Source organism: Equus przewalskii, chromosome 1, assembly GCF_037783145.1.
Source record: "Equus przewalskii isolate Varuska chromosome 1, EquPr2, whole genome shotgun sequence".
Classification (NCBI taxonomy): domain Eukaryota; kingdom Metazoa; phylum Chordata; class Mammalia; order Perissodactyla; family Equidae; genus Equus; species Equus przewalskii.
The window spans coordinates 82,229,549-82,248,215 of NC_091831.1; the positions used below are offsets into that span (position 1 = coordinate 82,229,549).

An 18,667-nucleotide genomic window follows, 5' to 3' on the forward strand; every position below is an offset into this window, starting at 1 on the left:
GGGCATCCACTGTGGGCCAGGTTCTATCTGAGAGCTTCAAATATGTCAACTCATTGACACACCACAACAATCCAGTGAGATCCGCGGGATTTTTATCCCCATTTTACAGATGAAAGAGCTGAGGCACCCAGGCAGTTAAGTGCCCAAGGTCACTCAGCTATGAGGGCGGAGCTGGAGTCCACGCCCCAGCTATCTGGGTCCAGAGTCTATGGCCTTAACCCCCACACAAGCTGCCTGGAGCAGAACCTCAGGCTCTGGAATCAGGCATCTTCACATTTAAAATGTGATTCCCTTCTTCACCAGCTGGGGAGCCTTGGCAAATTCTTCCACCATTCTTAATTTCTGTTTTCTCTGTTGCAAACTGGAATTAATATCTATCTCAAAGAAACATGGAGATAACAAACAAATGGACCCAGTACAGTGTCTGTTTGATAGTATGCATGCGGTAAATGAGTTCCCCTTTCCCTCCCTCCTCCAGTGGAGCATCAAAATCAGCAATAGGGGCCAGCCCCGTGGCCGCGTGGTTAAGCTTGCGCTCTCCACTTCAGCAGCCCAGGGTTTCGCAGGTTCGGATCCTGGGCGCGGACATGGCACTGCTCATCAGGCCATGCAGAGGTGGCATCCCACTTAGCAGAGCCAGAAGGACGTACAACTAGAATATACAACTATGTACTGGGAGACTTTGGGAAGAAGAAAAAGAAGAAAAAAGAAGATCGGCAACAGATGTTAGCTCAGATCTTTAAAGAAAAAAAAACAATAAAAGCATTTTCATGAATGGATCTAAGGATGTAACGTCATCTGGGCATAGCTGGGCAGCAGCAAAAATCCCACTTGTTGATCTCTGTTTCAGTCCCAGAAATCTATACTGATGCTACAAGAGCCTCCCAGGATCTTGTAGAAAGTGAGCCCGCAGCCCACCCCTGGTCCTGGGGTCATACCCTGCAGGTACTGGATGACGCTGAGGTTCTGGGCCTTGGAGACGGCCCTCAGCACACAGAAGGTGGGCTCTTTCCAAAAGTGGCAGCTGTGCTCCCGAAGACAGGTCGTGGCGATCATGAGAGACTGGAGCTCATTTCCCGAGAGAAGTCCCTCCAGCCCCCGGGACTCGCTGCAAATGTTGAGCAACATCTGGGGGGAAAAAAAAGCCAGAAGACTCTGGTTAGGAAGCCTCCTTCCTGTGATGGGTTTGTCCCCTACTTCTCCAGAGCACTCATCGGTGTGTCTCAGCATGAAGGATGGGGTTGTGTGTGGCTGCCCTCTGCCCCAGACCAGCACAGTCAAGGGGGCCACTTGGAAAAGGGTGACAGGGTTTGGGGCTAAAGTGTGAGCTCATAAGCCTATACAAGCAGCTGTCATCCTTTCCACATCAGAAAAACAAAGAAGTGATTGACTAAGACAGGTGTCTTTTCATATAGAAACACAGAAAAATTAACAGGACCCAGGGCTACTTAAAAAGAGAGATGTGCTCGTGGGTCCCTGGCACTCAAACTCTTCTTCTCCGTAAGATCGTGAGTGTTATCCCATAACATCCTAACTGGGTGTTGTCCCTGCCAATCCCATCTCCCTTTGGCCACCTGAGGGACTTCCAGTACCTTCCTATCCACTTCTGCATGGACTAGCCCTGCCTCATCTATCACGTGATCTCTTTGGCTCTCTTTGGCTCTCTGTGGTCTAACAGGACCTTCCTCCAGTGAGCAAATATGAAAAAGCCCTTCCATCTGAATCCATTAGCCCCTTCGATCACAGTGACGGAGCCCACGCTGGGCAGCCATGGAGCTGGGTTACAGATCCCATTCCCTGGCCTGCCCTGCAGACAGGTGTGGCCATGTGACCCTCGGTTTGGACAACCATTTCTGCTCCGTCCCCTCTCTCCCCCTTCGCACCTCCACCCCCACCTTCAGCTCCCTGGTGCGATGCAATTTCCTCAGAACAGCCTTCCTTTATTCTCTCCTATAAATCAAGTCCCCTTGTCCTCGCTTCCCAGCACACCCTTGACTCTTGGTTCACAGCACTTGAAGAATAGGGCACTGCTCATTTATGCATGTGGTTGTTTCCCTCGTTTGGCTTTCCCACTTCTGTCATCTCTACAAGGGATGGTACTATGCGGGAACCATCAGATGGCATAGAGCCGCACATGGAACGAGCTCTGTATATTTTTGTAGAAGGAAAACCCTTGAGGAACGCAGACGTGGTCCATCACCATGGCTCACATTCTGTCCACACGTGGGAAGGACCGTGAAGACAGGGCTGCACTAGTTCCCAGCAGGGCACGTAAGAGCCACTCTGTAAAGCTTTGTTAAAGTGCTTACTGAATCCTGGCCACCGCCTAGAATATGACTTCTATATGGGCAAATGATGCCTAAGTTTGCAACAAATGCAGCCGAGGGGATGACCGACCATGAGTGGAATCTACCAGAATACGTGGGATACCCTCTGGTAACGATGCTTCTGGCCTGAGGATTAGTCTGGAATGGATATTCAATGGGCAGCTGCATTTGGAAACTCCCAAGTGCTCCTAAGTGCCCGCTCCCTGTGAGGCACCTGCCCGAGGCAGTGGACACGCAAAGATGAGTAAAACACTCAGTCCTCCTCACCCCCCGCCCGCCCTCCAAGGTCAGAGAGAGGTGTTTTTTGAAGAATGCAGCATCCCAGAAGCTGAGAACGCAGAAATTGTCGAGAAGGGGACAATGGAGGAGGTGAGAAGTTACATGAAAAGCCTCTGCTGGTGGTCAGAGAGCAAAGGAAAGATGAGGAATGACAGGAGGAAATGGCATTTGATGGCTTCTGAGTGGAGAGAAGGAGGTGACATCACAGGCTGCTTAAAAGCCTGACTGTGAGTGGACTTGGGACCATGGGGTCCAAGCGCACGGCACAGGGGGGGTACACAGCAAGAACTCAGACAGTGTTGGCTACAATTATGCAAGTGAGTTAGCATGCTTGTTCTCAGAGGGGAAGGGGCCAAGACAGGAGGTTCCAGACGTGGGGGAGGGCCGGCAGGAGCCGGGAAGACAGACTGGAGGAGAAGGAGCCGGCGGGGCCAAACTGAGGAGGAGCACACCTTTCTGGGAGAGAACCAGGGGAATACTGATACAGGATACAATGAGCAGAGAGAGAAGAAGAAAATCCATTTTCCAAATGCACAGGAGTCCCGGCATTTGCAGAGCGTGGGGAAGCGGGGGAGCTGGGCCCTCGAGGGGAACAGAGGAGCTTGGGAACTTGGCCGGAGAAAGAGGGAAGCATCTCGAGGAGCCCAGGGTGGTCTTGGCCCGGGGGGGTCCAGCCCCTCCTCTCACTCACCTGCACGAACATCCTCTGAACTTGAACATCACTGTCAAAAAGCTCCTCCTTTTCCAGTGGAAAAACAAAGAAGAGGTAGAGACACTGGAGGAGCAGGGCTGGGAGCCCAGACTCGGCAACTCTGTCCAGGGTCTCCTGCAAGGAAGAGAAGAGTGACCAGGGCTGCAGAGCTGGCAGAGCGCAGCTCCAGACTGGCACGGTCAGCCCTGGCAGCCGCTGCAGCTGGGAACGTGGGTCAGTCACTCCCCATCTCTGGGCAACACATTCTCAAGCAAGAATGGAGACAATCACAGGACCCACCTAGGGAGGCTGGGAAAGCTAAATTTACATAAAGTGTGGACTACATGCCCAGTAAACGTTATAGCTTTTACAAGATAGATGATAAGAAGGAAGGAAGGCAGGGAGGGAGGGAGGGAGGGACTGGTGCAGAGCAGGAAACCAGGGCCGTCCCAGGCAATCCCACTGCTGATTTCGGTAGGTTGCCTCCTGATTAGGGAGCTGGAAACTCAGCCAGGAGGGGATGCTCGAGGACAAGTGCAAACAACCGAATTCAGGACCTGATCAGGGCCTTCCCATCCCCTCGTCCAGAGGCCAGACCTCAGCAAAACCAAAATGGCCCTATAGGCAAAGAGCCGTAACCAGGGCGGCCAAACAGAGGGAGAAGACAGGACATCGGCAGAGAAGGGACCGAGAGGACCGGCCTGAGCGTGGAGCTTCCTGGGGCCTTTCTTCCTCAGGCTCTGCCTGCAGCTCCACCCCAGGGTGACCGCAGCCGCAACCTCTACGCACACGTGCACACATGTGCACTTATGGGTTAATCTACAGTACGTGGCCCACGCAGTCCCCCACCTGACACACGAATCTGCCAGGCATGGGGGCAAACTAGAAAAAGAGAAAGGAGGAAAGTACAGTCTGGGCGAGAATCAGGAGTATCACGCCAGCCCTGGTCCTACCCTTCCCCGTCAAAGCTTCTGTTTCCTTGGCACCTGGTCTGCCGTGACCCCACTCCGGGCAGCTCTCCCTGTGCCCTGTGGTGCACTGGCTCCACTGAAAGCCAGCTGCCTATTTCTGTCCCTGCTTTGGTGGAGAACAAGGCTTCAGGTGAATGTTTTACTACACGGGCTAAAAGCAGCCCTTCGTGAGAGGCAGAAGGGCCCCTGCTGGGCTTCAGGTCACTGTGACAATGGTGGTCCAGCAGTTTACGCAGAGGAAAAGTCCTGCTTCCAGTTATCAAGTGCGTGCTGTTCTCCTCACGCACCTCCAAGCAGTCTCCAAACCAAATGCCTGTCTGATGTCTGTGTTCACCGTGAGACTCAGGGCGGCAGTCGCCTCCATCTGGTCCCCTGGTACTCCCACTGCTGAGCGCCAGACCTGGCACACAGTGGGCCCTCTCGCTAGACGAATGCGTCTCTGGGCCTGCCCTGCACAGGGGCTCCGGCCATTTCTGCTAATGGTGACAGCGGCTGGGGACTGTTCCTGCCTGAGAGGACACCAGCCATCAGCTAACCACTCAGAGAGAAAGTACCAGGTCCCCAGCTTCACAGTGGGAGGACATGACTGCAACCTGGATGGGGCAGGGGTGGGAAGGGAAGAAGGAGGAGCTGGGCTCTCTCGAGCGTCGTCTCTGGACAGACAGGGGACAGGTGCCCACGGGCGTGGCTCCTTCAGTCTGAGTTTGACAGGAGGTGATGGAGAGCAGCGGCTCAGAGCGCGGGCTCTGGGGTCAGACAGACTGCAGTTACACCGCGTGGGTGAGCCTGATTTCTCATCACTAACGGTGCACCACCGTAATCTGACTCTCGGGGTTTGGGGAGGATTAATTGACCCAGTGCGTGGGATGCAGCCAGCACCGCCCTGACGCACAGGAAGTAGTCCAGACACATGAGCTGTTGTTAATCCCCACACTAACCCTAAAACTAAAGCGTTAGATCCCCAGTTCTAAAATTAGCAACACAAAGAGTCACAGAGAGGCGAAACGATTTGCCCACGGTTACATACAGCCCATCAAGTGAAAAGGCAGGATTCCAGCCTGAAATTCAGACTCTAAAGTCCAGGTTCTATTTCAGAGGGGCATCAGCAGAGGAAAACGAGAAATCAGTTTCATAGAAAGAAAGACACTCTTGAGACGTGCCACCGCCCTGTGCTGGGACCTCCCTGTGGGCACAGATGAGGAGCACCTGGCCGGGGCTGACGGGGTTTGGAACTTACCGAGTCGGTCCCTGTGAGCACGTACACCGACTTCAGGAGCAGGTAGCCATCCTGATCCGCATCCCCCTTCCAACGCAGCAACTGCCCAGCTGCCACTCGTGCTTGCTCTGGCAACAGTGAGGAATGGCAGAAAGTGTCACCAGAGGGCCATTCGGTGATCTGTTCCCCCAGCTCCCCCTACTTGGGCTTGTCTCTCCATGAGATGCACCTTAACATCTTTAGGAGACTTCTGCCTCCTGCCTCCCCCACAATGCCACCTGAATCTGTAGCAAACATTTCACACTCTTCCACGTTAATCTCCTTGGAGGATAGCCTTTCTTATGCTACTATCCCTGTTCAACAACCATCAATGGCTCCCTATTACCAAATAATAAGAACGAGCTCCTCAGCTACTGGACTTCCACAATCCAGAGTCTTCACCCCCCATCCTGTATCACACAGCCCCTTATCCTGCAACCTACACCAAGAGCTCAAGCTCTTCCTCCCACTGGAACTCCCTCCCGCCCCTCAGCCCCATAGGCACCACGAAATTCGGGCCAGCTCCAGGAGCGGAAGAATGCCCACAGCAGAAAACATGCTTGGCCTTGGCCTCTGTCTTACTCTGTCTTTCTGGATCAAGCTCTCCATTGAACACTCAGGTGTACCTTTTATGCTAGTGCGCCCTCCCAGAGACCCTGGTCCTGTGTGTGGGGGGCGGGGGTAGGCATGTGTGTGCATGTATGTTTGGGTGTGAGGTGTATGCGTCTGTGTGTTTGTATATATATTCATATGGGGAGGGTCTGTGTGTTTGTTTCTGTGCGTGTGTGTCCCTCCTGGGAGCAGCAGAGCCCCAGCTCCCCTTTCCCTCCTCTGCTAGCCTTTCCCTTTGTTCCCAAGGGAACAGTGGTGGAACTGGGTTCCCTGGAAGGCATTATTCTAACTCCACTAGAAAGCAGAGAGGGGCTGAGCAGGAGCCCTGGGAGGGGTCCACAGAGCTGTTTTACTCCCCGTAAACTGTCCTCTAAGACCCTCTTCTCTTACCTGCAGGCTTTCCCACAAGCGCCTCCTGTATTTCTTGGGCAAACTGGTTGGAAACATCTTCTGCCAGCCTTTGGAGACTAGGAAAGCAGATGATGCCCACGGAGTGTTCCCAGGCCTGGAGCGCAACCAACAGGATTCCATCAGAGGTGCCAAAGCTACAGAGCAAGGAGTGAGCATCCCCTTCCTCTGTCCTTGCCGGCCCAGACCAGAGAGTCCACTCGCATTCCCGGTGCATCCCAAAGGACACGGAACGACCTGCCTCACAGCTCCCACCGCACCCCTACCCCAATGCCTCCGAATTCGTCAACTTCCTGCTGAGCTCCAGGCCCACGCATCCAACTGGCCCCTGGACATCTCCCCTGAACTCGTGCTCCTGCAACGTCAAACACACGGAACGGAATCCATTGCCTTCCCCAGACCGGCTGCACCTTGTCTCGGTGAACGGCCCAGCAAGCACCAGTCGCCTTCTGGGAAATCCCAAAAGTGATTCTGCAGCCCTCCCTCTCCTTCGCCTTCCCGCCCCACCAGTTGCTGTGTCTCACTGCTTCTCCTCTTACTCACCTCCCACATCTTATGCAGATACCGTCCTTTTGTCAGGCCATTATTTCCTTCCAATTAATTCTAAAAAGTGGGATTGCAAGTTAAAAGGGTGTGCCTTTGTTTTTTTTAGTGCTTTGGTTCAGGTTACTAACTCATTCTACGGAAAAGTTTCACCAGATTAGCCTCAGGGGCTCACGGCAGAGGGTTGGTCTCTCTGCAGCCAGGCCAGCATTAGGCTTTGTCATGCTTTTTCATCTTAAATGGAAAACTTTATAGGAGAAAAAATATCGCATCTTGATTACGGTCTTTAGACTACTAGAGTGGAGGAACACTCCTCATGCTTCTTGAATTGCCTATTTTTGTTCTTAGCCTATTATTCTATGAGGGTTTTCATTATTTTTTTATTTATTTTAAAAAGCTTTTTATATATAAAAAAAGTTAACCTTTGTCTGTAACACTATTGCAATTTTTTTTTGTATTTGTCATTTTATCTTTTAATTTGGTATTGTTTGGTTTTGCTGTACAGAAATCTGAAACTCATATGAAATGAAATTTCTCAATCTATTCCTTTGTTTTCCAGCCTTAGTTCCAGGCTTAGGAAAGTCTTCCCTGGTCCAGTCATTATTGGGCTTTTTTTTTTTTTTTTTTTTTTGAGGAAGATTAGCCCTGAGCTAACTACTGCCAATCCTCTTCTTTCTGCTGAGGAAGACTGGCCCTGAGCTCACATCCGTGCCCATCTTCCTCTGCTTTATCTGTGGGACGCCTACCACAGCGTGGCTTTTGCCAAGCGGTGCCATGTCCGCACCCGGGATCTGAACCGGCGAACCCGGACCACCGAGAAGTGGAACGTGCACACTTAACCACTACGCCACCAGGCTGGCCCCCAGTCATTATTGTTTTTAATCTTCTATTTCTTTTTTAATTTCCTTAAAATTCTTTCTTAGATGTCCCTTCTCTATTTCTATCCTATCTGGTCATCTTTTTCCTCAGCCTTGTTTTCTTTATTGTTTAGGATATTATTTGATAGAAGTCATGACTTTAAAAATTCTGCTCGGGCTGCCAGACCCTTTCCAGAGTCTCCTCCTGGTTTCTGGAGTAGCCCTGTTCACAGGTCTGCTTCACACTGGAGTCCTTCCCTTTGTTTCGCTGCGTTGTCACAGGCTGAGTTTACTATGCCGCAAGGAGGAGAGCTTTCTCTAGACCAACAGTCAGAGTGGGGTGACAACCCTTCCCCCGGGACTTGAGTCCCAGGCAGTTCTGCATCCCGGGTTCCCACCAGGGAGGTCGGCTGCTGTGCACATTCCTGGCAACTGGTTTTTCCTCTATGACATGCAATTTTGCTGGACTGCCATCCACTCACCCCCACTCATCATCCACGTGCAATTATATTTCTGACCAAAGACCTGACTGAGTTTTCTTAAGCTGAGATCCTCCTTCTGGAAAAGGTGAGAAAGGCATCAAATTCCAAGAGGAAATCATTTCCATTTGTTTCCTTGTTATAGATACTATGTTTGTTAAAAAGTAAAAACCTTTAAAAATCTTCTCTATATTAAAAGATGCGATATACGAAATGACGAGGCAAGGCACAGATTGGGAGAAAATATTGGCTAAGCATATAACTGACAAAAGAACCGTACCCAGACTCCTACAAATTAGTAAGAAAAAGACAGCCTGATTTTTAAAACACAGGCAAATGAAACAGCAGGTAATTCATAAAAGATAAAATCAATAACAAATTACTAATAATCAGGAAAATGCAAATTAAAGCCACAATGAGATAGCTTATACTTTTCAGGGAGGTAAAAATAGTAAGCCTAACAATGCCAAATGTGGGCGAAAGTGAGGGACCCAGAAACGCCCACATCTACTGAGGGAGTAGAACTTGGAAGAACCTCCTTGAAGAAGAATTTACCCCAAACCAATAAAGTCCAAGAGGCACACATCCTGCAACCCAGCTCTTCCACTCCTTCCTTAGAGAAACGCTGGCACACGTGCGCCAGGAGACGCGAAGAAGAAATATTTACGCAGCATCGTTTGCAAGTGTGAAGAAGTGGAAAAAAACTTCCTGTTCATCAATAGGACAATGAATGAATAATTTGTGGCATATTTGTATAATAAGATACTATATAGAACTGAAAAAGAAACAGAGCAACATGTATCACTGTCCATAAACCCCAGAAATAGAGTGTTGAGTGGAAAAAGCAAGTTGCAAAAGTGTATTACAGTATATCTAAAAACTGTGAGACTATACATAAATTATGCAATAATGTTACTGATGGGTATACGTTATATATGTAAAAAATATATCCCCATAAGTAATCTCTCTCTCTCTCTCTCTCTCTCTATGTACATATATATATGGCATATAGATATATAGATATTCCCACACTGGGAATGATACTCTGGGACCGGGGTTACCACTGGCAGAGGACAGAAGGAGAAAGAATTCTTGAATGTGTACACAGGTGGCTTTGGTTTATCTGCATGTTTTATTTCTTTTATATGGGTGGTGAGTACTCAGGTATTTATTTTGTTTTGAGCAAAACTTTGTACGTATCTGAAATATTTGTTTTATTTTCTGCCCCAATTGCCCTTTTCCTTTGTAAATAAAAAAGCAGCACATCAGAGCTTTCAAAAACTACCAAAATGCTGGAGGAATGTTAAAAACCATTGCAGAAAGTAGACCTTCAACAAATGTTTGATGAGTGAACACGTGGTTATGAAACCCACAAAATGCAGAATGACGGCCAAATGTATTTTGCGCTGGTCTCGTGCCAAACTCTGGGCCAAGCACTTCTGTGCGTTGTTTACACTGATCCTCACAACACCCCTCGGAGATGGGTAGTATTATTCCTATTCCCACTTTACAGAAACTGAGGCTCAGCCAGAGGGTAAGCCCAGAGCACCAGTTAAGCAACAGATCGAAAAGCTGGATGATTTCGTGCATACACAAACATACCCACGTAGCATGTGCACATCTAAGAAATTTATGGCTACCACCTGGAAACCAGCTATCGCCTGGAAACTTTAATCCCTGGAAAGAAAAAGTCAGTCCTCTTGGCTGGGAATTTCCGCAGTAAGATGACTTCCGTCCCCAGGACAGAGAGCTCTGCTATGATGTCTGCCTAACAAATTCCTGTGCCTCTCCCCTGCGCCGGCAAACCCCTCAAAGAGCAATTTGAAGGCAGTTGACTCAGAAGCATCCAGATCGTCTTCGAGCAGTGGGACTCCAAGAGGCACTCTACAATAAAGCAAATTGGGCCGCTGCGAGTTGAACGGTAATTGTACCCTCAGCCAGATTCTCCCAAGGCTCAGCCTCCTTCCTGGGACCACAGTGGGCACTTCTGCAGGCCGCCTTCACTCTTCCAGGCCACCAGGGTGCTGTTTGACGCACAGAGGCAATCATTTACTTAATGGTACCATGGAGACCCCAAAGAGTTAAGGCAGCTTCCAAAAGGACCTAATTTTTTCCCAAACTGGGACTTGCATGCTGGGAGGATATTGCTCAATATTTTAAAAAACTTTTATTTACTCACATTATCCAAGCGGCACTATCGTGCCTGGTGCTGCCCCTCACATGAAGAAGAGAGAAAGAAAATGATGCTCTGGTCTCCCAAGGAAAATAAGAAAGGGCAAAAACTCTTGAAAAGATGAGAGGAAACCCCAGCTCTTGCATGACAAAGAGAATCCGGCTGGTTTTCAGGTATGACTGTAATATTACAATTTCTCCATTGCTACAGAGTTTGCTGGTTTGGTCTTTAAGTGAGCTCAAAATGTTTCAGAGACTATGAGTTTCCCCTGCTAGTGTGACACAGTTGATTCTTTTCTTTGTAACTTAAAAAAAAAATGATGCGCTAAAACAACAAAAATCTTGTTTCCCCAAGATGGGAATAAACCATGTTGCAGGTCCCACTCCAAGGTGGGGCAGAGTCAGGGATGGCAAGGGAGGGTGTTTATTCTCACCATGTCCTCTGGACAGACACCACACTTGGAAATAATTGTTGGTGATCCTTGTTATTATATTTAATGTTATGTGTCTCTCTTCTACCGTCAGTTGAGTCCACGCTTGGTTTTTATGAGAAAGATTGACCACACTCAATGGCGTAAACTCTGCACCACTGGCAGGGCAGTTAGCCTAAGAGGATCTGTGCACACCTGTGCACATGCACATGTGCATACACATGCATGTGCAAGCACACACACACAAAAAGCACACTCATCTCCAAGAACAACCAATAAGTGTTCGTTCCAATCCCTCCACACTCGGAATGAATGGATTCCTCACCGTTTTGCCCGCCGTTCTGGTTATCTATCACTCTATTACAAACCACTGCAAAATTGAGTGGCTTCAAATGACAGCAGTCGTTTATTTCTCTCATGGATCTGCAACTGGGACAGGGCTCAGCAGGGCCAGCTTTTCTCCACGTCCGTCGGCTGGGGCAGCTAACAGGGGATCTGAGGGCTCCACCTGCAAGCTGGTGCACTCACATGCGGGCAGCTTTGCTGCTGTCAGTAGCAAGCGCATTTGCACACGCAGGGGCTTCGTTTCCATTGCACACAGGCTTTTACTCAGGGCTGCTTGGGCCTCCTCACGACATCGCAGCAGGGTTCTAAACGTGAGTATCCCAAGTGACACGAAGAAGAAACTGCAAGTCTCTGGAGGCCCTGGACCTAGAAATGTCACTTCTGCCCTATTCTATCAGCCAAGCCATCCAGATTCGAGGTGGGGGTGGGGGGACATAGATGCCCATCTCAAAGAGGTCAGTGCGAACCCATTCACAGCATCTCTAATCTGTCACATCCACAGATCCTCCTTTTTTTCTCATGCTGCCCGCCACCCCAGGTTGTCTATCCCAGACAGTGAGGAATTTTACACTAATCTTTGGGGATTCCCTAGCTCATTGCCTGCTTTCTCTCAAAGCACGCATTCTAAGAACAATCTTCAACAACTACGTCTATGTCTCAAGCTGTCCCATGTCTGCTCTTGTCTCATATCTCTGTGAGCTGTGAGCACCTGAAGTGGTTCCCTTTCTGCCAAAGCAAACTGAGCGGGAACTACCCATGCTTGCTGGGAGAATGGCTTCCGCTCTTGGTGTGAGATCCTGTGACAGGACGGGTTCCAGAAGTACCAAGGCCCAAGGCTCTTGGCAGGAAAAGAACAACAGTCAACTGAATCCTTCCTGAAAACTCCACTCTGCACACGGAGAAGTCATTAGCTCTGTGCTGCTTCCTGTGTGATGCAATGAAACCTCAACCTTGTCTGCAACACCGTGGAGTCAGCGATCCAAACATCACATGTGTCGGGGGTGACATGCCTCTGTACCCAAGGGGAATGTAGGTACCAGCCAGGCAAAGCCATTGTCCAGTGAGTCACGGGATAGGGAAAGAAACCAGAGGTGCTCTGTTCTACAAAGGCCAACACTGCCTGGGGAGCCCAGTGGTTAACAACAGGCCTGGGGCCGACTGCTTGGGTTAAGTTCTGCTCCCCAGTGACAACTGGACGGCCTTGGCCAAGTTATGCAACATCTCTAAACCTCTCTTTCCTCATTTCTAAAGCTGGGATAAAAATAGCACCCACTTCACAGGGTTATTATGAGGGGTGGTAAACACCAAACAGAATGCCTGGTTTAGTTAGTTAGAGCTTGGTGAATAGTACTAGCCATCATCAGTGAAAGTGGCCCAGGCGCTGGCTAAGAACTCCTTCTGGACCTGTGAAGAGGACTGATGGCCCCTGGGGGAAGAGGAGAGCCTGCAGTTTTGCAGGAGAACTTTGTTTCTGACTCATCCCCTCAGGGCAGGCAGCCCCCTATTGGGGGTCCAACACCCTGAGACTCCATGAAGCTCTTCCCCATTGCCAAGACGGAAGCCAAAATGTTGAGTGGGTTCACTCCTTAACAACTCTGCAGTTTTCCCTCAATTCAGCAGACAATGGGTCTGGAATTTACTACAGAACCAACCAAGCCCATCTTTGTACCTGCCTAACAGTTAATGCAGATTTATGATTAAGCAATGACGGGGATGAGGGAACAGTTCATCCTCTGCTGTGGGTTTGAGGAGTCGGATATGTGAGAAAGCCAAAGAGGCTAGAGGGAAGTTCTTTAGGAAGGAGATGCCAAAGGAGCAGCTCTGAGGGAGTCTGCTACACAAGACAACACCTGTTGTCAAATCTCAAGACTCACAAGGTCGAGGAAGGTGATGGACACTGAGGCAGGGCACACACTGCTATCAACCTGCACCCAAGCCCTATCTATACGTGGACCACCCCTTCCATGCTGGCTCCGACTGATAAAGAGTCTGGGCCAGTTAGGCTAGATCCCACAATCCAGGGACATAGCCCTTTCCAAGGAGAGGTGACAATTCAAAATCTCTTGTGTGCATTGTCTTAGAACAAAGAATGTTCCAGATCATCTTAATTTTCCTTGGGTCTAAAGTGAAAAGAGCCAGGTATAGAGAGTTGGGTTCTACCACAGAAAGTGGTCCATGACTCTTAGATGCACTCAGTTGTCTCAGAGCCCAATGGGGGCATGGTTTCCATAACAAGCAGCATATGCATAAGGCTCTGATGTCAATGACCACATTCCACAGGAGATGGCATAACTTTCTAAGTCCTGATGTTTCCAGGAGGGTTCTTTATAGATGACCTTGAAGAATACTGTTTTATGGTTACAAAATTCAGAACAGAGTGGTTACAAGCTTGATTTCTTACACAAGGACCCGTATTCCAATGGATGTTTTCGGTCTTCATCGACAGCTCAGATTTTAACTACATTACACTCAAAGGAAAAATACCCACCCTCCCCATGTTCCTTTCCATCCCAACTCTTAATTAAGGAGCCTGGGGGCTGGCTCTCTCGGGGTTTTACTAGTCAGAACTTAATAGAAACAACAGGTTTGTAGACCGGTTGGACTTAATGAAAGAATATATATTTTCAGAAAGTGATAAAAAGCACGTAACATTCTGCCTCCACAAGTTTCATCAGAGGTGGGCCCCGGGGACCCAAAACATAGCAGATTGTGTCAGCAGTTTGGGAGAGTCTTGGCCACAGGATCTCAGACTACGCACGTGCAGTTAGTACCCTGGAGGCTGGGGGAAAGGGACCGGGGACCAGATCTGCCTTCCGTGTGCTGTGGACTTCGCAATCCTCATCTTCTCTCGCCCTCACAGTCTCCGCAAAGGGGTATTGATTCCAGTTCACAGATGAGTGAACTGAGGTTCAGCGATATTGACTAACTTGCTCAAGGATGCACAGCTGACAGGCAAGGGAGCCAGGACTTGCTCTGCTCTGTCTGACTCGAAAAGCTGTGTGTTCAACAATAGGGCCATTTTGCCTCCAATCACCAGGAGAGGGTTGCGGAAACATGGACCAACACTGAGGTTCAATTTTTATAAGACCTGTTTGCTCTCCGTGCGTTCACAGGCTCCATCACCTCCAGGGTCAGTTAACATTTTATATGAGTTAGGTGGGGTGGGTGGAAGGTACAGGGAGTGGGGGGGGGGGGCGGTAAACTGAGGGACCAAGACCAGAATGTGTCTAAAAGGGGTGCCCCTAACCATCTCCATCCAATGGTCAGCATTACATCTACCAAAATTTTCAAGAGAAACTAGAAATCTTATTTTGCATGAAAACTTTCCATTTTCCACTAATTTGTTTACAACCCCTGGAAGCCAAAGAAATCACATGCCGGGTGCTATTCAAAATCATCTGCTCACAACTGGACTCTCCAGGAAGGTAAAACCTCTATCTGTCTCCTTTGCTCTCAAAGCCCAAGGCCCTAGAACAGAGTGTAGGAGTTTAATAAAGACGCGTACAACACTTGCATGACCCCTCAAACCAACCATCTGAAGAAGGACCTAGGCCTCCTTTCAGCCCTGCCAGAGCTGCCCAGGCGGGTGGGAAAGAAACAACCCAGGACCAGCCGCCCAGCAATGCCTGAGCCCAGACACAGTCCCAGTGAATTTTGGCGGGGGTGGGGTGGGGGGTGGCAGGGGCTGCGCATGTGTTTCCTTCCATAAGACAAAGTTGACCTGGGGCCCGAGTGAGACCCAGCTTCCTCTCAGAAGCTGGGCCTGTCAGAGCAGAGAGACTAGGAAGAGAAATCTGAGCCATGGCTCCAAGCCCTGTTCTTCTTTTCCAGCATCTAAGGCCCAGTCATCCAGTCTGTGAAAGGGAATGGATGGGTCCATTCAAGTCCAAAACATGTGAGAAAATAGTGAATCAATGGGCAGTAAGCTTCTTGGCAATTTTTTACAGAAAGACATACCTGAGTACTCATTGCCTCCTACAGATATGATCCCAAGAAGATTCTGAGTCATCTTTGGAAATCTTTAAATATTTCCGGTTAATAAGTTAGATGAAATATATTAACAAAGGGGCTCCCCTATAAAAACCTGCCGAAGCCACCATCTGTCCTACTCTACTTTAAAATGTAAAAAGTTTCTCATATTCTCTGTGCTTTGAATGTAGGTAAATGGTTTTTTTTTAAATAATAACCCAAAATCAATAATCAAGCAAAACTAAGAGCTCATAAAAAGATTCATTTCCAACTGTACAACTAGGCTTCAATACATCCAACTATAAAGCAGACCTCACTGGCAGAAGCTTTGTTCCAAGACAACAAAGGAAATCCCTTGTACCCAACTGTCACCAGTTGCCACTAACCAGAGTGCTGGCCCGGTGGACAGGCTGGGCTTCTCTCGTGTGCCTGTGACCGAGGAGAGAACACTGCTCTGGTGCTCCCCACTGATCGTACCTCGATTTACATCCTTGGCACAAGCTGATGTTCTGGCTGCCCCAGGTCCTCCCTTTGGAGTGAGTGGCGTTTGAGGTTACCAGCCAACCCTGCGACTCACGTCTCAGGATGCATCTTCCTTTCCTGGCTCCCTAAGGAGCTGGTCTCCTCTCTGGCTTCCCAGTTGGGATTGAGGTTGAACAATATAAGTTTTTTAACTAAAGAGACCATATTGCTCAAGAGCCAACCATCCATCCTTTCCAGGCCCTTCGTCATCCTGGAGGTGAGTCTTGCCATCTTTATTGAACAGCATAACACTCCCTCTAAGAACCCATCAGAGACCACCGGTGATGATATTAAAACCGCCAACTTCAGCTTCTGATCATCCCAGCAGTGTTCCCAGAACACTGTCTCATCTTCTTACAGTTTCAAAAACGAAAATACTGACCTTTAGGAACAGCGGGAGAAGACTCAACAGGCCCTTGTGACGTTCACCTGGGCTCCTGTGAGGCAACTGCTGATATTCCAGAAACTTCCTTTCTAGCATCTCCCAGAGAGCAGTGGGGCCGGGGGGCTGCCCTCCATGGGGGTAGTCAGGCTGAGCACCATCGGGCCGTCCTTCATTGTTGGAACCTGGATCCTCAGCTCTGTCTTCAGCCGTCGAAACATCTTCCGCCTCCATGCCGTAGCAAAGCAGATCTGAATTCAGAACAAAAAACAAAAATGGAAAGTTCTCTCACAGCACTTCTCGATGAAGCCGGCTGTGGGTCAAGGTACTGTACTCACTCAGCCAGTTCCTACTGAAGAGGGTTCCTCTAAGAATCTGAAACCTACTAAAATAGAGAAGCCTTTTTTGAAAAGAGATTCCAATTTAGATGTGACTCATATTGACAGCCTAATTTGTGCCAACCACTGTGCTGGGCTCTTTACACAGATGGTCACACGAGAGAGATGGGCATCCTATTTTCTCTGTGTTAGTCAGGAAACTGACAGGGCCGAGGCACACGGGCAGCTGGACGTTCAGTTGAAATCAAACCTATAACACCAAAGCCATTTTTTTTAATTATCTGATGCTGCCTCTCTTTTAAAAGGCTGGGTAAATAGACGTGTAAACATCTCACCAATATTTGTAGAGGCATGTAATTCTGCATCTTCAGTTGTAACTTCCTTCTCCCGCATGAGTCTAAAAGGATATAGATTCTTCATTCTCAGCGTTATTTGGTTCACACTCAATATTTTTAGAGGATGTCATTTGGCTCAAGATGACCCCATGCTAACTTAAAAGAGCTCCTCTGCTAGCGCACACGGGAGCAATTTGTGTGAGCCAGGGTCCTCGCGTCAGTAGGTATAAGGAAAAGAACTTACACGATGAAAATGCCAAAGACTCATCTGCCAGATAGGTAACGAGAAGGTCCCTTTATTTGTATCTTTGACTTTCCAATTGTCATCCTCTTCAGATGACTCATGACTGACTCGCAGCACAACAAACGTTTGTTTATTGTTTGTCTGTGAAGAATGCAGGAAACTCCAAGTAGGGACCAGAATGTCCAGGGTCCCTGCAGGATGCCCTCCTCAACCACAATGTCACCTTGCAGGAGACCATCCCGGAACCTGTCCAGCCACCAACAATCACCAATCACAGGGTAGCAACCGGGCAGACAGACACAGAGACGTGGATCCACAGGTGTTTTGCTCTGGCATACAGCAGCTAGGGGGGCAGGGGGTGCATCATGCTTTATTTTTAGCCCAAATGCACCCCCCCTTGCAGGCTAGAATGGGAGATAGCTGAAGATCACACAGCAGATGGACCATCTCTCTTTGAAACCTTCCCACCCTTTACACACATGACTCCTTGAGGCCCTGGCCCTTCCTCTCTCACACAGCCTTATTACTCTCAGGCTTCATTTTCAGAAACTGTTTTCTGATTACAAAAGCCATGTAAGTTCAGTGTTGAAAACTGAGCAGGAACAAATTATCGGGAAGAATATCCAGCTTGCTCATAACCCAGAAAAATAACTGTTCATATTCCAGCTTTTATCCGTGAATATACGGTTTCATAAAAACACACTCATAATCTTGTTGAAGCAAACTTTTTATTTATACTTTTGTTTTTGTTGGTTGGCTGGCCAGGGCGTGGTGGGGTTGGGTTTCCTTTTTGAGCTTGGCCCTCTGGGACAGGGGGTAGGGTGCCTCACGTTGCTCAGTCCCCGCACAGTCTCTTCCCTGACCTGGACCAGGCTGCATTCCAGCTTTGATGGTTTATTCATTTATTTCTCGGCCTTCCGTTCCCCACTCCCACTCCTTTCTTCCCCACCCCACCCACCCCTCATGCTTGATAGCAGGCATCCTTATAACACACGGCACAGGTGCCTGGTGTCTGAACGCACGCATATGAAGTTCTTCGAATGATTTTCTGCATCTTTTCTGTACTTACTTTTGTGCTCAACATCATGCCCTCAGACCTAACCACGTGGCTCTGTGTTTGTCAACTTCATTTCCTCGAACTGCTGCCCTGGGTTACAAAGTGGGCATCACGTGCCTATCTGACTGTTTGCTCCGCAGTGACGGACAGCTAGATTGCCCATGACTTCCCGTTCCGCCGTCGGTCCCGTCCTGGACATTCCCACGCGGGTCCCTCGTGGGGCTGCATGTGACTGGCTCTGGGTGTGAACACAGGCGCAGGAGTGCTGAGTCAAGGGCATATGCTGCTCAATTCAACTAAGTACCACCAGCTCAGATACCTCCAGAAGGCTGGGGCCAGACGGTGCTGCCCCCAGGCTCCCCTACATCTCATCGCCACCCCCACCTGGCAACCCCCACATTTCCAATGTTTGCCAATCCAAGCGAAGAAAAGTGACCCCTCATTGTCATT

General features: G+C 49.1%; 1 protein-coding gene across 7 annotated transcripts in view; it reads right to left on the reverse strand.

The window, feature by feature from the left end:
• The window catches only part of WDFY4 (WDFY family member 4), a 301,239-nt gene that overhangs the window by 255,560 nt on the left and 27,012 nt on the right, over positions 1–18,667 (reverse strand). For 5 of the 7 annotated variants that reach the window (XM_070615433.1, XM_070615417.1, XM_070615424.1 and 2 more), the window contains exons 2-6: positions 16,244–16,494; positions 6,526–6,640; positions 5,506–5,612; positions 3,298–3,432; positions 939–1,128 (exon numbers count right to left, since the gene is read on the reverse strand). In XM_070615433.1, coding sequence (XP_070471534.1) covers positions 939–1,128; positions 3,298–3,432; positions 5,506–5,612; positions 6,526–6,640; positions 16,244–16,477 — 781 coding nt within the window. In that variant the 5' untranslated portion in view covers positions 16,478–16,494. The remainder of the gene's footprint in view (positions 1–938; positions 1,129–3,297; positions 3,433–5,505; positions 5,613–6,525; positions 6,641–16,243; positions 16,495–18,667) is intronic. The other 2 variants (XM_070615438.1, XM_070615437.1) reach the window with 1 other exon arrangement.